This window comes from Camelus bactrianus, chromosome 17 (assembly GCF_048773025.1).
Source record: "Camelus bactrianus isolate YW-2024 breed Bactrian camel chromosome 17, ASM4877302v1, whole genome shotgun sequence".
In the NCBI taxonomy this organism is placed as follows: domain Eukaryota; kingdom Metazoa; phylum Chordata; class Mammalia; order Artiodactyla; family Camelidae; genus Camelus; species Camelus bactrianus.
Genome location: NC_133555.1, coordinates 23,793,767 through 23,816,080, shown reverse-complemented (window position 1 = coordinate 23,816,080; position 22,314 = coordinate 23,793,767). Strand labels below are relative to the sequence as shown.

At 42.1% G+C, this 22,314-nt stretch overlaps 1 protein-coding gene across 7 annotated transcripts in view; it reads right to left on the bottom strand.

The window, feature by feature from the left end:
- CADPS (calcium dependent secretion activator) overlaps positions 1–22,314 on the bottom strand; it is a 415,573-nt gene that overhangs the window by 205,416 nt on the left and 187,843 nt on the right. For all 7 annotated transcript variants that reach the window (XM_074344558.1, XM_074344560.1, XM_074344559.1 and 4 more), the window contains exon 6: positions 18,866–18,987. In XM_074344558.1, the coding sequence (XP_074200659.1) occupies positions 18,866–18,987 (122 nt within the window). The remainder of the gene's footprint in view (positions 1–18,865; positions 18,988–22,314) is intronic.

Below are 22,314 nucleotides of genomic sequence, written 5' to 3'. Positions count from 1 at the left end.
CCAAATTTGGCATAGATTTTGCTATGAAACCTCATCATTAATATGTATATATGAAGATTTATTTTTACATAACAGTAAGCTCTTAATTCCTCTGAATCATTTCCATGTTACATTCTACTTTCTTTCTGGTGTGTGTGTGTGTGTGTGTGTGTGTGTTTGCACACCCTGCTTTCAACAGGACAGAACAGCAAACATGAACTGTCATATTCTGATTCTGACAGACTAGGCAAACCTCTGCCTAATCCAATTATTCTGCATAATTAAAGCAGTTAGATTTAAATTACAACTGAGCTGCATTTTAAGGGGAAAAATAAATCTCTCTTTTTAATTTTCTAGTGCCTTAGTTTTACCCAGCTTTGCGAGTCGTACTTATGGCCGGTCTATAAAAATAAACCTAAGTGTAAATTATGATTTAAATCCCCATGGGCAAGCTGTTCTGCCTTATTTGTTAGAAAGCAAATAAGACCTACTTTATGGTCTGTTTACGGAGCTGAAAATTTCAAACGAAGGGATTTTAAAAAGACATCAGCTCGCTGGATGCCATTAACTATAGAAATGACTAAACAGAGGAACGCTGTCAGAATCGCCTGAGACTTTTTAAAACAAACCATTATTTGATGTTTTTTCTTTTAAAGTATATGGTGATACAGAATTTAAAAAAAAAAGTATATAAACACATTGCCTATGTGAGCTGTAGTTTAAACACTCTGTTGGGATGGAGGACTCCAACCTGGGAGCTCCTTTTGTAATTTAATTTTGATCACTGGAGATCACTCAAACCTGCATTTAGTCCCCTGCCTCCCTCATTTGGACTGTGTCATTCAGTGGCTTTAAAACCAGTGGCAAGAAATACAGTTCTCTCTCTCCTTGAAAAGTCATTTTTATTTGCGATCTCAGATACATGCAGCCTCAAACTGTCACATGAAATTCGAATTGAGGAACCCCAGGGTAAGCAAAGTGTTCGTAAGTCAGTTGCTCCATCCCTGGTCCCGAGGAATTTTTGTTTGCAGGTAACATTTCTCATGCTCATAATGTCTAAATAAATATTTAGGTCTTCACTATTGCAGGTGAAGTGTTCTCTCTCTTCCTGTGTTCAGAATCACCCATCAGGAAGAAACAAATGAGGATGGTGTTCTGCTGTGAGACTCGCTCCCACGGGCAAAACCAGGTTGGAAAGACGCCATCCCCGGCGTGTGCGGAGGAGGAAAGCTCTGTGCTAGCCCCTGAGGCCACAACAGAGAACACTGCCCAAGCGGCATTCACTGCTGGGGCCACGACACCGGTACGGCCGGATGCGGGTGGGATGCAATTCCCCGTGCATGCTGGCCAAGCAATCATTTTCTTCCAGACTTAAAAAAAAAAAAAAAAAAAGACCTTATGAAAGCACAAGAGAATCAGAGAGCTGTTAATACAAGGACAACTCCAGATCATCTCTATTTGAGTATGTTTTTTGTGTCTGTGCAAAATTTCATAACTAATCACTAGCAACAGGCTTTGTATGGTGATGGTGACTTAACCAGGTGTGGTGACGAGTGAGTGAGCTGTCCTGCTGCTGCTCAGGAAACGGCACACTGCAACTGTCTGGGGGCTCAAGCCCCAAACCTAGACCCTATCCTGGGTGCCTGTCCCCTCCCATCACTTACACATACACACATGCACACACACACACACACACATTGATTAATTTAACCACACACCTTTTTGTCTGGCTGGACAAAACATGTCTGTTTTTCCTCCCTGGCAGTCCAGTCTAAGCCACCACCACCTCTTGCCTGGACGGTGGCATGAAGCTCCCCACTAGTCTCCCAATGTCTGCTCTTTTTAAAAAAAGGACATATATGGAATTACTTTTCCCCTGGTAATTTAAAAAATAACAGCCTTATTAAGGTATACTTTCTATATCATAGAATGCATCTGTTTTAAGTGTACAATTCAATGATGTTTAGTAAATTTACAACACTGTGCAAACACAGCTATCATCCAGTTTTGGAATACAAACATCACCTCCCTAAGATCCTTTGTTTGCTGCCAAGCACACTCCCACCTCCCACTAGGCAACTTTGACATTGAAGTCCCAACTCCAAGGGCACCTCCCAGGGAGGGATTTCCCGACCAGCCAGTCTAAAGGGAATTTTCCCCCTATCCAGTCATTCCCCCTCATACTAGCCTGTTTCATTCTTATTTTTTTCATAGTATTCACTGCTGTCTTAAATTATTTTATTTGTCTACATATTTATTTCACATCTCCTCCCACTAGAATATAGGTTCTCTGAGGGCAGGAACTATCTGTCTTGTTCACTATTGTAGCCTTGTGCCTAGAGCAGTGTCTGATTCAAATTTTTATGTAAATGACTATTTATTGAACGAGTAAGAAAACAAGAATGAATCAGGACAGAATAAGCAGAACAAATCCAGATGCAAAGTGCATCTGGAGACGTCAAACAGCCAGACACTAAAGCTCCTCCAAACCCGAGTCTTTGTTTGGGATCAAGTGGCCATATTTTTGGATGTGTGCTTCCTCATTTTCTTCTTAAAATAAGAAGAAAATTCCTATGAAGAAATATTAATCACTTGTCCTTTGATTAGACTTAACCTCCTGCAGAGAAAGTGTGTACCTCTAATCAGCACTCTGGGTCTTCAAAGAAAAGAAAAGAAAAGAAAAGAAAAGAAAAGAAAAGAAAAGAATCAGTGTCACTACTGCTGGTTTGGAGTTTTGTGTGATTTATCCTCGGCTTTTAACAAGGTGTTTGATGTCAATTTCAAGAGCCATGGTTTTAGTCACCCTGGCAACCTAGGTTTAGAATTGAGCTCTATTAACTGCCTCTCTGTTTAGAGTTTCCTCAAGGTTACGTAGGTTTCTTATCTTATTTCTTAAGTGCCTGAATATTTTCCATTTCAAATGTGGGTCCAGTCTTTTTTCTTAGTTTCCTTTTTAAAAAGAGATAATAAAAGCCAAAAGGAAGGGAGAATCCTTTCCTCAAATTGTACACACACACACACACACACACACACACACTTCTCTCAATTTATATTATCGGTTTTCTCTATATATTTACACTTAAAATATAAATCTATATTTTTCTCTCTCTATATTTTTCTTTGTATAATACTTTTTCCTAGATCCTAGAAAAAAATTTAGGTATCAGGTAACAAAGTTGGTAGCTGATGTTAGGTTACTTTAATTAAAGCCAGTGGTATTAACCTTGGTTCTACCATTTGTTTGGCAGCTCCATTTTCCCTTGAACTCAACACATGCGATGAGGACATGGTGTCCAGATTCCCGGCAGGTTAAAAAAATGGGAAGGGACTAAGCCAAGAATTCTGTTTAAAAAAGGACTTAACATTGTTCCTAGTTACTGCAGAAGACCTGGAAAGTTTCAGCAATGGATTGTGTTTGTTTCGCGTGCACTGCCTCTCCCTGTATAATTTAATCTTTGACTTTGTTTTCTCCTGAGGCTCTAATCACCCAAGATCCAGCACAAACAGAGCTAAGAAATTAATTGTTCTCACGTCGATGTATAAACACCAGAACCGAATCTGCTTGCTTAGTTACGTGAAGTATCCCTCCATTGTTTACATAATAATTCTAATTACGAGCCTTTTTATGTATCCAGACAAATGGAGCAAATTGAGATTGCTCAGTGAGGCCGGAGGATGACCTTCATTTGAGCACAATGACTTGTTTGCTGTTTGTATACAAACAGCTGAACCGCATCTTAATTTCAGGCTCAGATTTAAAAGCTGCCACTAATTCTCTGAGGCTGCCAGAGACAAGGATGGCAACCTGATGGTGGAAGCTGAGGACTTGCAACAAATAACCTCAGCAAGTAACAATCAGCCATGCCCTCTCCCACCACCTCCTGGTGTAAGAAAGTTGAAAATATGTGTTCACTTGAATAGGGTGACTGACTACCCCAATTTGCCCCCAGGACACAAGACTTTCCATGCTAAGACTGGCAAGTCCTGGGCATACTGGGAGAAAATGGTCACCCTGCTCACCAATACATAGGAAATAACTAGCCATGAATGATTTTTCTAGGCATTTCTCCAAAGGAAACAATCATAGGTGAGTATAAAATTTTCCACACAAGGTTACTGATCACATGCTTGTATCTGTGGTGGGGGCTGTGTACACACACTCCTAGATACAGACTAGCAAACTGGAAAAAGAAAATTCAAACATTTATATTCCTTACTGATGTATACTGGGATCATGAGTAATATTTAATTTTTCCCTCAAGTTTTGGCAAAAGACATATTAATTTTTTCAATTGGAAACATCAAATCTAATTTTTTAAAACTGAGCCAAGAATAAGCCCAAGCACCATGCTTTATACAGAATAGATACGAAGAACATACTATATGTATAAAATATGTTATTTCCCGCCCAGACCTTTCAGCAGCTGCATTTGTTAGGAGAGTCCTAGGTCTAAGATTCCCCTTTGAAGTTGGAGGCAAGCCTGATTTACTTAAATATAATTATTCGTTATCCTCACGAAAGACTTCAAGTACCCAATACTCACATTATTTACAGAGAACTGCTCCCTCGCTCAGTGACAATGGACCCATTGTAGGTTATTTCTTGAAATCCTTTCACCTTAATACCTCCCTTCCAGGCAGCAAGTGTTGCCACGAGCACAGTGTGCAATCTGATTTTTAAACCAAGCAGGAAATGTAACCCTCGAGGGGGAAAGTGAACGGCGTTAATTTTCTTTTTTGGTTTGGTGTCAAACCTCACGTCAGCGTGTAACATTCTGTAAAAGATGTGTCTTTGCTAACGTGGAGAAAGAACAAATTTGGTACAGCTGTAGAGTAATCCTTGCAGAGAAAAAAAGACCCGGCTAAGGAACCGACTGTCCTGGTTCCCAGCTGATATATCCATTACCCATGAAAGTTACTGTAACAGATGCCTGCTTGCAGACTTTGACTCACTCAAGGTCATTCACCAAGGTGTCAGAACCACAACTTACAAACTGGCAAGTATCGCGTGCAAAGCAAGGTTTGGAGGGTAATTAACAATGGCAAATGCTAGAATGCAACCACCAGGGGGCAGAGTACTCCCCTTGGAAAAGAGTAGAAAAGGGGTATGAGGAAAGTCTTGGTTCAAGGTCCCAATACATTTTTTTAAATGGAAATATAGTTGATTTAAATATTGCATAGATTCATTTTTTTGCAGATTATATTCCATTATAGGTTATTACAAGATATTGGGTATAAATCCCTGTGCTGCACAGTGAGTCCTTGTTCCTCCCCTATTTTATATATAGGAGTGTGTGCCAGGTTAATCCCATGCCCCTAATTTGTCCTGCCCACTCCCTCTTCCCATTGGTAGTTCTCTGTATCTGTGAGTCTGTTTTTTGTTCTGTATATATACTCATCTGTATTGTTTTTTTAGATTTCACAGATAAGTGATAGCAAACAGTATTTGTCTTTCTTTGTCTGACTTATTTCACTGAGCATAATAGTCTCCAGGTCCATCCACGTTGCTGCAAATGGCAGAATTTCATCCTTTTTTAAGGCTGATACTGATATGCCATTGTATATAGACACCACACCTTCTGGAACCTGTGCCTTTCACTCCTGTTCCTCTGCCACCACCAGCTGCCATCACCTCCCGCGTGACTGCCATAGCCTCCCAGCTGGTGTCCCTGCTTCCACGACCCCCCGTGAATGAAGTCACTCTCCATACAGCAGACAGAAGGATCTTTTAAACAGGTAACTACCGTCAGGTTACTTTCAGGGTTAAAACCCAAACCTCTTCCCTTGGCCTCCAGACCCTGTGGGCTCTGCCTTCAGCCATCCTTGGTGACCCACCTCTGTACCCCCTTCCCCTCGCTCTGCCCCAGCCCCTCTGGCCTTTTACTTGCCCTCCTCAAACATGCCAGGTACCTTCTTATCTCAGGGTCTCCGAACCCCATTCCCTCTGCCCAGCACACCCTTTGCCTGATTGGCTCCTTCTTGTTCAGTTGTCACCTCTTGGGGACCTGTTCTGACCAACCTAATTAAGACAGCTGCTTCTTCCCAGCTTGGTTAGTCTCCACCGAAATCATTCTGTGTCTTTGCTTTACAGCAGAGCTGGAGGGGCCCTGAACCCACATTTTGGCTGAACGCTAAATGGACAGAGAATGACAAATACTTGGCCAAAGCTGAGTACTGACGTTACAAAATAAGCTCCAGAGAATATAAGAATCAAATGAAATGATTAACAACTTGGTCACTATTATAATTTCAATAGTCAAAATTTCAACTTTTGTTATTATGGTGTAGGGACGATCATTTCTCAGTACAACCAGCTAAACACAGCCTCTCGGTGTCGCTGTGTGCCTCATTCAAAGGTGAACACCAAATAGATGTTTGCTTTGCCTTGAGCTTGGTGGAGAAGTGGAATATTTTGGGGCCGGCCTCTGATAGTGTCGGGAAATGTTAACAGTGACAGCAAATTATTAAGTTTTCCCTCCTTCCAGATAGCGACAGATTAAGGTAAACCTTATCTTATTTTGTATAACATGATGAATGCTAGGATAGCAAATGGGTCTACAGAGATTAGAATTATAAGAGAGTACCCTTCATTTTTCTGTCCTGTATTATAACTTAAATTTTATAAAGACATTTTGGCTCAAATGAGATATAATATTCACCCTAAAGATATCAAGTTATATTCTTTTAATATTCATCTACTCATTCAACTCTGAACATCTTGCTTTTTCACATAAAATAAGATTTTAATGGCCAATTATTCCTTATGTTGATATTTTGATAAACACGTGCATATATATGTATATAGCTGCTGACTGATAGAATTTCAACATATAAAGCACAGGTAAAGATTTTGACTTTAATATGCATTTGCAATGCTCACCTGTATTTTAAAATAGCTATGATATTAACAAGAAAGCAGAATGATGTACCTTGCCTGTATCACAGATATTATCCCGCTGATTGGCTATGATGGTTATCTCTGTGTTTACATGATCACTGACCACGCAGAAGGGCAGAGATGCGAGACATGACTTTGAAATATCATTTGACTATTAGGCCTTCCAAAGGGAAAGCTGGAGCAAAGCTACATAGATTCTGATGGAATAGTAAGGTCGCAGCCAAACTCCGATGCATCTCTACCCAGTGATTGACAATGGCCTCGTTTACTGTCTGCCCATCCCATTAGACTGTGGGCGCCAAATGCGGGATTTTTATTTCTCTTGATCATCGCTGTATCCCCAGCACCTTGCACAGTGTTTAGTGTACAGAAGCCACTCACGTAAATGAGATGAAGGAAGGGCTAATGAACAAAGGAGTCTGGTGAACAGTATCTTGTGTTCTTCTCCCTGTGATCTGATTCTCCCTGTGATGGACAAACATTTACGGGATCATTAAGGAGCAGACCCATGGGATGAATTCTCAACATAAATGACCAGAAGAGCGCAATGAACTCCTCCAGAGGTTGCCATTTCCAGACACCAGGCTGGCTTTGAGATTTGTTGTGTTTGGTGGTTTCTCTGAAGTAGGAAAGTGAGAAAGTAAGAGAAGCATTTTCCAGGTCTCAAGTCTTGAGACGTTTGACTCAACAGGAGATCACCTGGTTCTGTTGTCGGGAGTAGATGGTTTGTGTGATTTGACATAGCAAGGACAAAAACAAGGTGACAGCACATGGCAGGGCAGAACTGGGACTTCAGACATTGAGATTCCTGCCTCCAACTCCCCTCTCCTCATAGTCCTCAGGTACTGAGACTGCAACTCCACCGTCCTGCTTGATATGCGAAGTAATGGTAGACAAGAAGTCTCTTTATTCCTTCTCTCTCTCTAGCAAGTTTACAAAAGAAAAGAAAAAATCCAGAACCTCAGAACCCTGTCTTAATTAGGTTGCATGGCAGCCTATTTGCTAAATGTCAATACCCCCCAATTTATATAGTGGTTCCTTGGTGGGGTATATGTGTAATGTGTGTGTATTTTGTTCATTACTTGAAAAGTGACAGTGGCTTGGTGTTAAGCAGAGCTCACACAATGGGTTCATTTTACTTTTCAGATTTTTTTTTTTTGTTCTTTTGGATATTTTGCAGATGATTCTATTCTTTTGGATACTGGATATCTCAGCAGAGAAATCACCACCATTATGGCCATCAGTATTCTAAAGCTGTTTCCCAGCCCATCACATGGACCCACTTTTTAGATTTGCCCAGAGCCCTTCACCACCTGTCATTAAGGCTTAGCTCTGAGTTAATCAAGATGTATTGACCACCTACTCCATGTAAGAAATGATAAGAAAACGAGCCTGATGTATCGATTTTTCCAAGTATGAGGAAGGCATCTCTATATTGTTGGGGCTCAGAGCAGGCTGCCCCAAGATATGCCACAAGGACATATTGATTACTCTGAATTAAAGTTACTTGGAAACAGCCAGTAGCAGAAAAAATGATATAAAAAAGCACTCTGACCTCCCTCTTTCCCTCTGACAGGGGGCAATAAATCACCTGTGTGAAAGTAGCCTCCACATCCCAAGGGGATAGAAAGCATCTGTGTCACCAGAGTTAGGGGACTGAAGGCTAAGAAAACTATATAAATAAACTTTGTTACTTCTTCATTAGTCTTGTTCCCCAAGTGAGACAGGAGGGACAGGGGCAGGGCACATCCTTTAAAAGAATGACACAGCCATTGAGGATATGACATAAACTGGTTAGAAACAACATGGCCCAAGATGGCAGAAGATTCAATTTCCAATAGAACTTGAGCCTCATTATAGGCTCCCTGTAATCCATCAGCATGGTAAACGACACACCCACAGGGGCCGTGACAGTTCTAAGGCTGACCATAAAAGGCCAAAAAGTGAGCAGGGGGCCCAGTTCCTGGAAATCTCACCCCCTTCCCCAAAATAGTTAGAATAATCCTTCCACTTGTTAGCATATAATGTTACCAGCCCATAAAAACAAAAACACCCCCACATTCCAGGGCCGCCCTCACTTTCCCAGATGACCCCATGCGCTGGGGCCACCTCTCTCACCTTCTGAGACAGCCCACACTCTGTCTGTGGAGTGTGCATCTCCCTGAATAAATCTCCTTTCACTTTACTATGTCTCGATCTGGAATTCTTTCCTGCACGAAGCCAAGGACCCTCACTTGGCAGGGCATATCCCCGGGACTTGCCCGAGAACTGGGACATGAACATCCTCTCAAACCCCATATTCCTGCAAGGATTGTCTCACCCAAAGCGTTTGCTCTCATGCCTGCCTAAACTGAGCCTAATTTTTCCATAGAATCACTAAGATGTTTCCAACCAGATTCCATCTATTAAAGGCTTTCTGAAATAGCATTTTCTCCCCAAACCCTCTGAACCAGAAGCTATGGGGTGGGGCGAGAGCTTTAACGTCCTTACCAACGAACCCAGGGAGCTATGAATGATTCTAGATTTTAAGCACCAGAGCCCCAGAGGTTTCCAAACACCCTGATGACTGGCATCCGGCCAAGAAGAACATCTGTCTTCCTTGGAGGTCCATACTCATCGGCATCACTGCAGTGAGGTGACCTATATTATGTCACAGCACAGGGGGTTTCTGCCGTAAAACAAATAAGACGCTTAGCAACGTGTAGAAAGGATTATCTCAGCAGCACGCTATCTCTCTTGAACAAAGGCTCTGATCCAGAAAGAAGCTGGAAGAAGGGGCTGGAGGAGACCCGAGCGGGAAGAGGAGAGATGATTTGGTGCGTTGGATGACTCTGGATGAGGACTCGAGGATGACACTGCTCTTTCCCATTCCTCTCGCCTCTGGGAATGAGCTCTTGTATCATTCAGTTGATGGCAGCCCAGGCTGAGGGTCTGACTTCTTGCTCTAGAAAGCATTTTGGTAATAGTGCCCCTTCTTCTTTTGGCCAACTTGGCTATTTGCTTTCCATGTGCTTCAGATCACATAACTTGGGTGGAGTTATAGGATTTTAGGGCAGGCTTCCTAACTTTTCTGACCTTCTTTTTTTTTTTTTTTTAAATATAAAAAGAAAGTGAGCATCTGTATCTTCACAGCACCATATGGGATTCAGTGGTATTATAGTGGGGTTCTGGCTATTAGCAACGCTTCTCAAGAGGTAGGATCTACCGCTCCTTGGACTCAACCCTTAGCTTGAATCATATCATTTTCAACACCAATCCCACGGGGCAGAATGTATTATTGTCTCCCTTTCAAATCGGCAGAAAGCAAAGCTCAATGTGTAGAATCCACTGGCCCAAGGTCACCCAGTGGGTGAGTGGTGGAGCTGGGGTCTACAGCCAGTTCTCTCTACCACGTGGTACCAAGTGGCTCGTGCTTGGCACCCTGTATCTTTCAGTAAATGGCAGGAGCGATGGTTACTGATAATGATTTCCACAAGGAAGGATGGTGATCACGAGTACTGTACGCGCCCCGAGGGCAGGGGGCACCTCTGGCTCATCTCGACAGACTCACATTCTAGCACCTAACAGCATGGCGGCAAATGGGCTGAATTAGAGCTGCTGAGCTGAGCATCTGCGTCGAGGTCGAACACCTGTGCGAGTGGGCAATCGCACATTTATCACCATTTAAAGACAGGCAGTGGTTTAACCCACAAAATAACTGAATCTATGGAGAGGAAATGAGCCCTGTTAAGACAGTTAGTCAGTGCTAATTAAACTACCCTCTTCCAGGGGAGTGCTTTCAGAAAGGGAGGGTAGCAGAATCAGATAAAAGTAAAGACTTTTGAAATGAATATATGTACGTTCATGTATGACTGAAGCACTATGCTGTGCATCAGAAATTGACACAACATTGTAAATTGACTATACTTCAATTAAAAAAAAAATGATTGGTCCTGGAAAACAAAAGAAAAAGTACAGACTTTGGGTTTGGCTCCTGGCTCAACTATTTGCTACCTGTGCAACTTCAACCCAACCCTTTAACCGCTCTGAATCTCAGTATTTCCATAAGTAAAATGGGAATCACAAGAGTCCCTATGTTACAGTTTTACTGCGGCGTTCAATAAGACATTGACTCTGAAATACTTAGTCTAGTACCTGGAGAGTGTGGAATTGATGTTAGTGGTTACTATTTTGGACCCAGGTCACTTTCCACCCCCCCCCCCATCTCTCCCTTCTTCCTCCAGACAAGAATGAAGCCATGATAATAATAAGCAATATGATTACCATGTGACAGGCACTAAGCATTTTATGTATATTAATTCACTTAATTTTCACCAGAATGTGGAAAATGAGGCCCAGAGTGTTAGGTAGCCTGCTCAAGGTCACAGAGTTCAGATATGCACCCAGTGCTCTGACTTCCCATCTGCGTTTTTGCCTACAACATTATTGCTGCTTCTATGCATTGATGAATGTAATCTAAACCAACCCTCTCTTGTTTTCTGATTAGTGAGAATTTAGAGTTTCTGGGCTGCATCCCATGATTACAGGCAGGTAACTACATGGCATTCCTTCCTATATTCTCCCTGAGCAGTATATAACAAACACAGTGGTTTTTCACACTTGGGGAGATGCGCATTGAATTGGCTTTCCATTAAACAGTGATGGGCAGTCAGTCCGCTTCTCAGATAGCATCAGCATCAGATATAACCGGCAAGTAAGCTCAGACAAGGTACTCACGGAGCTGAACTAGAAGGGACATCGACCTACTGTCACGCAGTCCTTAAAGGGTATTAAAAATACATCCTTGTTTCATATCCATTCAATGTTGGGCTACTTGTAAAATCAGAACTTTCATGGACGTCTCACGTTTAGATGGAGCATCACTGTCTAACTGCCAAACTCTACTCACGACTCCATCACCCAATTCTGGAATGCTTACCAACTCTAGAAATTCCACCAACTCGACGTGACTTGCAGTTCCTGAAAATTCTGTGTTAAGTTCTGCCACATCTGGATCAGCTGGATGATAAAGACTATAGAACTGTTGAGGGAGAAGGAGTCTGGGGTACCACTTATCAGGATGTGGTGAAGCTGAAAAGATTGGTGACCTACGTAAGAGAGGGTGGCTAATTTAGGATGGAGTCGGATGCAGCACTCAGAGCATCTTCTCCAAAACTTATTCTCTGGCATCCTGCTCCTTTCTACCATATACTCTCCTGTCTACCAGCCAGCTTACTTTCACCCTCCAGCTCATAAGCAAACACAGACCAGTTTTCCCACAAAATCTGCGGCTTTTGGACCAAGCATTCTGGTCTCTGAGCATCCCAAACTGTGATTATAATTTTGCTTCCTCCCAACCCATCCATCTTCAGGGAGTCTAGCAAAATTGAATTTCTGGGTCAGCCTTGGCCTGTACCGTCTATGATTTAATTAACTCTGAAAGAAGCTAAGCCTTTTTCTCAGAAAGGAAAAAAAAATGAGAGAAATGGTATCCAAACTCCCATTCAGTATTACATAAATGCCTTATGGACTCTGACCTTGAGCTGGAGTTTCAAGAAAGGGAGACAAGAAAGAAGCTGATTCTCAGGAGGCTTCGCTGCTTTTCCCACGTGGTGGCTTTGCGGTTGTCAAAAGCTACAGTGGCTCCTGAAGAATTTATCCCTCTGTGCCCAGGCGCTTGGATTTTTCCAGCCGGCTTTCCTCTGGGCCCTACAGCGTCAAGGGTATTATCCCCTGCCTTGACACCAGTGCCTGGCAAACAGTACGTGCTCCGTTATTTGCTGACCAATACACCTGTTGTTTCAAGTCTACTCCGGTCCTTCAAGATGCTTCAGGTTTCAAGGTGGAAATCCCATCATACCCTCCCTGGCTTAAAGTCTTCCAACGGTTCCTCCCTGGTCTTAGAATGAAGTTCAAACCCTTCACGTGGCCCAGAAGGCCAAGCTGTCTGGTCCTGCCTTGCACTTTGGACTTTTCCTGGAGCACTGACTGACTCATCTCTAGTTCCACTGCTCTCTTTTCGGTCTGAGAACACATCAAGCCCCTTTCTACCCCAGAGCCTTTGCACTTGCTGTTCCCTATGCTGGGAACACTTTTCCTGCCTTTTCTAATGGCTGGTTCCTCTTCATCCTTAAGGTATCAACTCACACATCACCTGCTCTGAGCGGGCCCACTTCCTTGGCCCCTGGGGGTACCCTACATCCCGGTTACTTTTCACCACAGCAGCCTGTTCATTTCTTACAGAACCAAACTCCATTCTATTATTACTGTGTTTGTTCATTTGTCTACTGCCCGTGTCCTCTCCTAGAATGTACGCCACATGTGGCCAAGGCTTGATCTGTTATTCCTGGCTGTAGCCCCGGCCCCAGTTGGACACAAGTCGGGCACCTCACGCACACCTTACCTGTTGAAGGCATGTACGTGCCTACCCTTCGTATCATAACCTCATACCAAAAGTTCAAAGCAGCCTGTCAGGAAACGCATTCTGTTTCCTTATAAACCATTCCAAGGCCCAGTACAGAGGAAATATTTTTAGCTAAATTGAGGAAGGAAGTACCGTTAAGAAGATGATACACAAAGCAAGAAATTGGAGGGCTGACTTTGTAACTGACTCAGAGTGGAGGCCATTTAATGGAGCTGTATTTCTATGAATACTTTGGGCATAATAAGCCTGGCCATCAGGACAAATAACGTATTTCCTAGAAGAAAATATAGAAAGTCATTGTGTTTTGTTCTTTTTTTTTTTTTTTTTAATATGGTCTTATCAGAGAAGTTGCCATTAAAAAAAGGCCAGGGCCATAGCCAGATTTACCAGTTAGGATATTTCATTTTCTTGTTCCCTCGGAGAGTGTCTGGAAACAGCTTGATTGTATTTTTAAATTCCTGACAATAATGAAAGCCATATATCACGAAGCCCCTGGTTTGCTAGGGAGTAATAAAATTGTTAAATAATCGAATACGAAGTGGCAGCCTTGGTTTCAATTCAGAAGAATATGATTTCAGATAAGCTAGCAGGGTATTGGGCTGCTTGCTCAAACTGCCTTTCTTTTCAGCAAAATTATTGAAATTTCTCTAGTATTTAACCCCCGGGACAGGCTTTCACAGGCACTGCACAGATCCACCGAGAAGGATGGTCCCTTGGGAGTGTATGTTCTATGCAGGGAATATGTCAGCTTTCCTTACATCATTTCCCCCAAGTTAATTTCCATATCATTACCGCAGTCTTTGCCATTTCCACATACCAACACGAGATACTGTTACCATTATTCTTTTTTCTCATATTTAGGCACCACCTGCGCTATTATTTACTTAATATATTTTATTTAAATTAATTCACTTTCTAAATGTTAATGTAGTTCTTTCCAAAGGAAAACTTACGTCACTGCTGCCAAAGACAAAGACATGGCGCCACCAGCCATGAATGGAAGGTGACACACAATACAGTCTGTTATTATCTTACATATTTATTGGTTTGTTGTTTGTGTCCTTCTAGAACGTACGGTCCATGAGGCCAAGGCTTGATGTACATTATTTTTGGCCATAATCCCAGCACGAGTCAGCCATAAGGAGAACATTTCACATACACTTGTTAAGAGCATGTACATGCCTGCCTTCCGTATCATTCCCTTACATCTACATTTAAAAGGAGCCGTTCAGGAAAGACATTCCGCTTCCAATGAAGCCATTCCAGGACCCAGTACACAGAAAACGTTTTTGGTTAAATGAGATCTAAACAACGCTATGAAATTCTAATTGGAGGCTCTTGCCTGCAGAAGGCTCTGAATGTGAGGCGGGGGGAGGTGTTCAAGATTTATCAGATATAGACAAGATCTTATGGTAGCTCACAGAGAAAGGAATGTGACAATGAATATATATATGTTCATGTATAACTGAAAAATTGTGCTCTACACTGGAATTTGACACAACATTGTAAAATGATTATAAATCAATAAAAAATGTTAAAAAAAAAAAAAAAGATTCAACAGAACCAATCCAAACATTCTCCTTGGCTTGATCAGAAGAACTGAAAACTACACGGAAGAGGAGTAACAGCCTTCTCACATGATTTGATGTCACTCAGTGCCATGTCTTGCTAAAACTTAACATCATCCCTGTTATCAGCAGAGGTGAGAGAGTCACCCTTCGGAAAACACCGCCTTGTGGCCAGACAATTCCTTCTGCTCCACTTTGTAGAAGGTGGACAAACATATCTGGGTTCTTGAATCCACAGAGTATTTCCCTTCTCCATCCCCATGCCTTCCTGAGATCGCTTGTCCAAAACCAGGACTTCAATTACTCCTGCTCTGCCTCAGCTCCCTCATTGGCTTCCCACCAAAAGCAGAAATGGTAAATTGCAAATGGAGGTGATATTTTTTAAAGTAAATATATTTCTTGAAAAATTGTGATCCTATATTCTGGCTTTCTACGTTACACAGAAGAAGAAGACAATGGAATTGAGATAATATATCATCTGCTTGAAAATAACCCACATGAAGCATAGACTGATAAAAAGAAGGTCGGGGGGGGGGCTACACACATACACACACACACCATTTTTTCCAACCACAAAATATATTTAAACTCATAAACACAGCCGTCTTATATTATGCACCTAATTCAAAATGATCATTTTGGGGCAGGGCCCTGGTTGTAAGGTTGTAAGGGAAGAGGTGGCCTTGAGAAAGGAGGTGAGGGAGAGTGTGGACCCTCCATTGTTAGGTCTGGATGATACAGACCAGCATTTCCAATGGATGCTAATAGGTGTCAGCTGAAAAAAAAAAAAACAAAGTGTGGGAAACTTATAAAAAACAAAGCTCAAAAGATTTCCGTTCTATGATGAGTCTTCAAAGTCTTTAAATGCCAATGTACACCATGAATGACTTAGAAGGAAGTGTGATGACTTGCATTTCCCAGCTTTGCTTGGCGGTGATACCACCCTCCCTGCCCTTGCTTTTCCTGGAGTGTTCTACACATTAGCGATCCGAAAAACACCCTTGGACAAACTAGATTATGTCATGTACCCCTGCATTTGTAACTGAAAACAAAACAAAACAAAAGCCAGATTCCTTGCAGACACGTGATTGGATAAGATGTTCGAGTTCCAGTCACTGGCTGAAATCTTTGGTAGCAGCAATAGACTTTAGAGTAAATAAAACAGGCTTGAACAGAATCTTGGTTTTACAACGTGTGAATGAAGGATGGACATCAGCTCGCTGTGGGAAGAGTCGAAGACAAGATTCAGAAGATGAATAAGACAGGAAAAGGGCAAAACCTGCAAGATGATGAAGTGGAGTTATTAGGACGGATGAACGATGACCCCACAAGGGTACTTCTGGGGATAATCAAAATCGAGCAGCAGAGATGACAGCCAGAGATTAGTAATGTGAGAAACTGCGTAGAGGCAGGAAGGAGGAGAAGAAAGGCAAGCTTCAAAGAAGAGAAACGATGGGGAGGATTCTGAGTAAGTCCAAACGCGAGAGGGAGAAAGAAAATGCACCTGCACAGACAGGCTCATTCATCCTACCCGACAAAACCGGAGGCAGAGGAGAACTACCGCCAGTGAACTATGACAAAGAAAAAGCCAAGGAAGAGAAGTGGGAAAAGAATCGTGGCTTTGGAAGGCAGATGAACAGAGGTTCTAAGGAGAATTTATAAATAAGGATAAAGGGAAGATAAAGGAAGATGCATGAACTTTGGCAGATTTCAAACTCTGGGTGTATCTCCACGAGATACAATAGAAATGGCAAATATAAGGCACTTGGACCCCTTCCAAGTCAACCATGCACTACTTTCCTTTGAATACAGGTTTGGCTTCAGAATCCTTCTCAACACAGCACTCCAGGAAGCCGCTACTGACTGATCTGGCTTGATGCTACTTATGATAGTTGCATTCTAACCCTCTCTGGGGTTTTGGTCATGCCTGCTCACTGACTGGAGAGGAATAAAAAAATTACACTTCTGGCTAGAAAGGCAAAATGCTTCAGAGCGTGAGATGTTTATTCTTACGGACATACTAGTAATGCACACGTATGGATATGAGGAAATGTACGTGTGAAATATGAGTATTTCTAGGAGGTAGATCAAAGTGTTCCATATTTATCTGTCATCTGAAACTCGGTTTTAAACATTCATAAGCATATGAAAATTGGCTCATCATTTACCCTGGCAACTGAAACCTTTAAACCCAATAAACTGATATGAATTACATGTTGAGTTAAAATAGCCCATACGCAACAGCAGCCTGTTTGAATAATCAGAGCTTTCTCCTTCCTTCTGTAACGTATAATACCATATTGGGCTTAATAACTTAAAAGGTTGGCGTAAACACCAAAGAGATTTTTCTTCCCCTTCCATGACACGTTTTTTTAAAAGCACATATAAATAATGCAACATAACATAATAGCGTTGATTACGATCGGGCCATGGTGACAGTTGGGGGCGTGGAAATGGGGATTTTTATCAATGATGGTAAAAAAGAATAAAAGAAACTGCATTCATTTTCCGTTTGAAACGAAGTTTAAAAAAAAGGGAGGAAGGAGGGTGTGCGAGAGCTTGCGTTGGTCTCCATTTCCTCCTGCACACACTCATTAATTCCACCCAGATCTGAGCATCCGAGGCCTTAGACTATTCACACAAAGAACCACTTGAAGGCCTACAATGGCCTCAGACTTTCTCTAGTCAGGGAAACATTCCGTTCTGTCTTTGAACTATTTTGTCTGAACATCCTGGTAAGTTATTCACGTTCTGCCAAACAGCTCATAATGCTCTGAGGGAGGAGAGGCAGTGAGCGGTTGGGGGTTACCTTTTTACGCCTTTCTTCTGAATTAACAACAATAAAAAAAAGATGCTCATTAGCCTGGGCTGGTTTAATCGAGATAGCAAAGAGAAGGAGAGAGGCGGAGGGTAGGGAGGGGAGAGAGCAGTCATCTCTCAAGAATATTTGAGCCCCGAGAGTCTACTGACCCAAATAAATTAACCACCATCACTCTTGGGAACCACTGCAATAGAATCCTAACTGGTCCCCTGCATTGACTCTGGCCCTCTCTACCACAGCCAGAGAAATCTCAAAACACACGTCTAATCATGTATGCCCATCCTTTCCTCTCCACAGTCTAGCAAGGCCCTTCATGGTGTGGCCCCTGCCCGCCTCACCGGCAGCTCATAGCACATCTTGTTCTCTGGACTCCAGCCCCACTGGCCTTCTTTCAATGCCTCCTTGCCGCGTGGCTTCTGCTGACCACAGGACATTTGCACAAGCTGACTCTGCCTGGAATGTTCTTTCTACTCCCAACCTCTTTGCTTAACTGTTATACTATTAGCCCAAATGTCTTCTAGCTCCTCAAGAAGGCCTACTCTGACTTGTCTCCGCACACTGGCTCAGGTCTCCCTCCTGTCTCCTCTCAAAGCACTCTTTCCTTCTCAGCATTGATAACTATTTGTAACTGCATATTTGTGTGATTATTTTTCTGATCCCCCATTCAACCGTAAGCCCTGTAGGGCTACTAGAGTGACTATTTTCCTTTCCGCAGTGCAGTAGTGCCCTATACAGTGAGCATTTGACAAATACGTGTTGACCTAACAAATTAACGTGTTGCACCTAATGCAACACACTGCTTTGCTGACATATTCATAACTGCGGCACAGAGAAAGATTTTGAAAAAAATACTGCTTATAAATAAACCAAATATTATTTAGTAAATATAATACAACAAATTTATATCAAACTCTCTTGCACATCATGCTGAAGGATGCAGGTTGTGACTAAAATCTCTCAGCCCCCAGCAAGGAGATCGTTTCTTAAATTTTCTCCTGTTCTCCACTCTGAAAGGACTGGAATCCTTATTACAGCCACTGATGAAAATACAGTCAGGTCATTTTGTTTGGAAAATAAACAAAGTGTATGTCCTGTATAACCTTCTGGGGAAACCAAACCTTTAACTTGGAGTTGGCCAAAATGGTGCCAATGAGAAGAACGTTTTGGAAGACGCACTGTGGAGAAACGTCACTTACGTTGGTTTAGAAGCCTCGGCCTGGTCAGTCTGTAGTTTCTCTCCTCCTTCCACCTCCATTGTGCAATATACGATGCGGTTTGGAGCTAATGATTTGAGGCCTTGGACTTCCATGATCACCACCTGGAAACAGAATCATCCACAGTGGAGGTTACTGCCAAAGCCCATGCGTGGGCAGCATCACCCCAAGGAAAAGGGATGCCTGAGAAGTTACCAAAAAACCCCAAACAGGTATCTGATAGCTTCTATCAGGTTTCTGCCATCCACGCTGGGACAAGTCCAGCAAGAAGATACAATTCTTCATGGTGTAGCTTATTGCCTCCCAGATGGAAACACAATGTTTACTCATTCAGATGCTTACAGAGGCCAGACAGGTTATGTGAAATGGGCTATTGTTTTCAGGGTTAAACACATAAGATTATTTTTCATTTCCACAAAGAACTAGACTCTCTTATTTAAAAAATATACAGTCTAGCTTTTAATTCAGAGTTTGATGGAGACACAGGCCAAGGAATTCACTTTTCTCTTTATAATAAACAAACCGATAACACAAGTGCCAAGATAAAGGGAAAATACCATTCTGCGTTAGAGTCAGAGACACAATAGGGAGTAGTGGGGACTGTGGCAAACTGCAGGGGCTTGCTCCATTTAAAGGAAGCAGTTGCTGCTCAGTTGCAGCCCACTGTTGCCTTGTTTTACCCCAGTCCAGAGTTCCCAAATACTCCAATTTTTCCCACCAGAAAATGGAAATCTGAATCAAAGTCAGAAACCTGATTTTGAAATTTTGGCAATGATTTTTAAAGGGAGTAATAAAATCCATCAACTCTGTGCAGGCCAACATTGTTGGGTCAAAACAAAACAAAAAAAATGCCTACAGTTGCATACTCTCTGTCTAGGCTGAGGGAAAAGCCTGGTGTTTTGATGGACCAAGATATATCATTTACAATTCCTGGCATTTCCCACCACTACCCTTGAACTCCACTCAATCACCTGCTATTTTCAGATTCAAGGGTATTCCCTATCACTCATCAGAGAGAAAAAAGAGGAGAGGACGGGAGGGGAGAGGAGGGGAGAAGGAGACAGAAACACTGGTTTAAAAATCTGAAACAAATGACTTACATCAGAGATTTATAAAGAACAAGGTGTATTAAAGAAATCACTGAACTGTACTCCAAAAGAGGCAATGGCATTACACAAGGAGAAGGAGGAGGGTGTGCAAAAAGTGTACACCTCTTTAATAGCCTTGATTCAAGGAAGTACCAGAATTCACAAGTCAGTTTTGCAGCTTAACGGCCCCAGGGTTCTCAGACTTGATGTGGATCAGAATTACGTGGAGGGCTGGTTAAACCAGACACTGCTGGCCCTTCACCCCCCAGAATTGCTGATAAACAGGCCTGGGGTGGAACCTAGACTTTTCATTGCTAACCGTTTCCCTGGTGACAGGGACATTGATGCTGCTGATCCAGGAGCCACCCTCTGAGAACCACTGTACTGCTTATGTGATGTTGGGCAAATCTTGATCTTGAAGCCACTCTGCTTTTCTTTCAAATCTCTGGAGCCTCAGTTTCCTCATCTGTAGAGTGGGGGTAATCATATGTGTTCTCTCTCTCTTTCTCCTTGGCTGTTGGGGGAAGATCAAATGAGACGATGTATGGAACCGGAAATGTTTCCACTGGGTGGAAAGAATCACCAAATGAAAAGAAATAGGAGGCAGAGGAGAAATAATACAATGTTTGGAATTGAAAAGATCTCAGTTCAGATCCCTAATTTCCACCTTCACCAGCTGAATAATCATTTGCAAGGTCCTCAACCACCAAGGCTCTGTTTCCACCTCTGCAAATGCCTCGAAAAATGGTGGCGAGGATTCACGGAGTGAATAATGGCAAAGAATTCTGCAAATACCTATTGGTTTTCATCAGCACACTTCTCCTACCGGAGGCCATGCCACTCGTAATCCTGGACCTCAGTCCTTTTGCTGCAGTTAACTGCTGTCTGCTGTCCCTTCCAGTCATGCAATTTCTCTAATTATATAAAATATGTCTTGTACCAACCTGCAAATTCAAACCCAACGTGCCCTGATGGAATGACGGTCCTCTCTCTTCTTTTACCCCCATCACTGTGTCTCTCCCAAACACATTCACAAATAGACGCTCAACACTTGGTGCTGTCTTAGTGTGATGCACAATTGAGGTTCTAATTAAAAAGTTTTGGGGGAACCCTAGGGCATTTCATTCTGTACTTGTACTTACAAGTTACAGCCTGTGTGAATCATGCACACATGGCCGTACAGTTGAGGACTCGCCCACATCCATATTTCAGATAATCAGCTATATAATATTGAGTACTGATAAAGAATTAGAAAATTACAGGTTTAACCGCTTCATGAAAATCAACAAACCATGTTTTCCCCCCTTTCAGTAGGAAGACAAGAGGCAGTAGGGAATAAATTGCCACCTTTAATTGGCAATAATCAAATTCAAAGACACCTAAGAAAGTGTTCAGCACCTCAGGTGGCAGTATTAAAAAAAAAAGAAAGGCAGTTTCTGTGAAATTACACTGATGATTTTTTCACACACCAAGTGCTCTGTAGTTAATTGAATACCGTCTCTTCTGACTGCAAAATACACGTTGAAAACACTGCAATGTGACTCTCTCAATCCAAACTGAGTGAGTCAAACAAATTACCTTCAGTTAATTCACAGCAAGCCTTAATGATGCTCTAGGATATTAATTTAGTCTTTACAAATTATAATTAAATCTATAGAAAATTCGATCTATTCTTTTGGTTTCTCCGAATCTTGGGTTATCATAGAATCCTTCTGGGGATTTGGGCTTCCCTGAGTTATGAACGATTCTAAAACTGTGGATGCATGAGAAGTACCTGGATAGCCTATTAAAATGCCTGTCCCAGGGCCATACTCCACCGAGAGATTTTTTTTCCCCTGATAATTTTATTGAGGCATATTTTACATGCATAATTAACCCAATTCAAGGGTACAGTACAGTGGTTGAATTTACTAAGTTGTGCAACCATCATGATAAATCAGTTTTAGGACATTTTTATCTCCCCCTAGTGAAGATCCTTCACGTCCATTTCTACTTCCTGTCCCAGGCAACACTAACCTGTTTTCTGATTCTGGATATTTGCCTTTTCTGGACATTTCATATCAATGGAATCACACAATATGTGGCCTCTTGTGTCTGGCTTCTTTTACTTAGTATAATGTTTTTGAGGTCCATCTAGATCTAAGCATGCATCAGTGGCTTGTTCCGTTTAATTGGTGAAAAGCATCCTGTAATTTAGACGTACCACATTTTGTCTACTCATTTACCAGTTGACAGCCATTCAGATTGTTCCCATTTGGGGCTGTCGTGAATAACGCTGCTATCAACATTTGCAAGCAAGTCCATGTGTATGGAGTTGTTGGAACACATGGTAATTTTATGTTT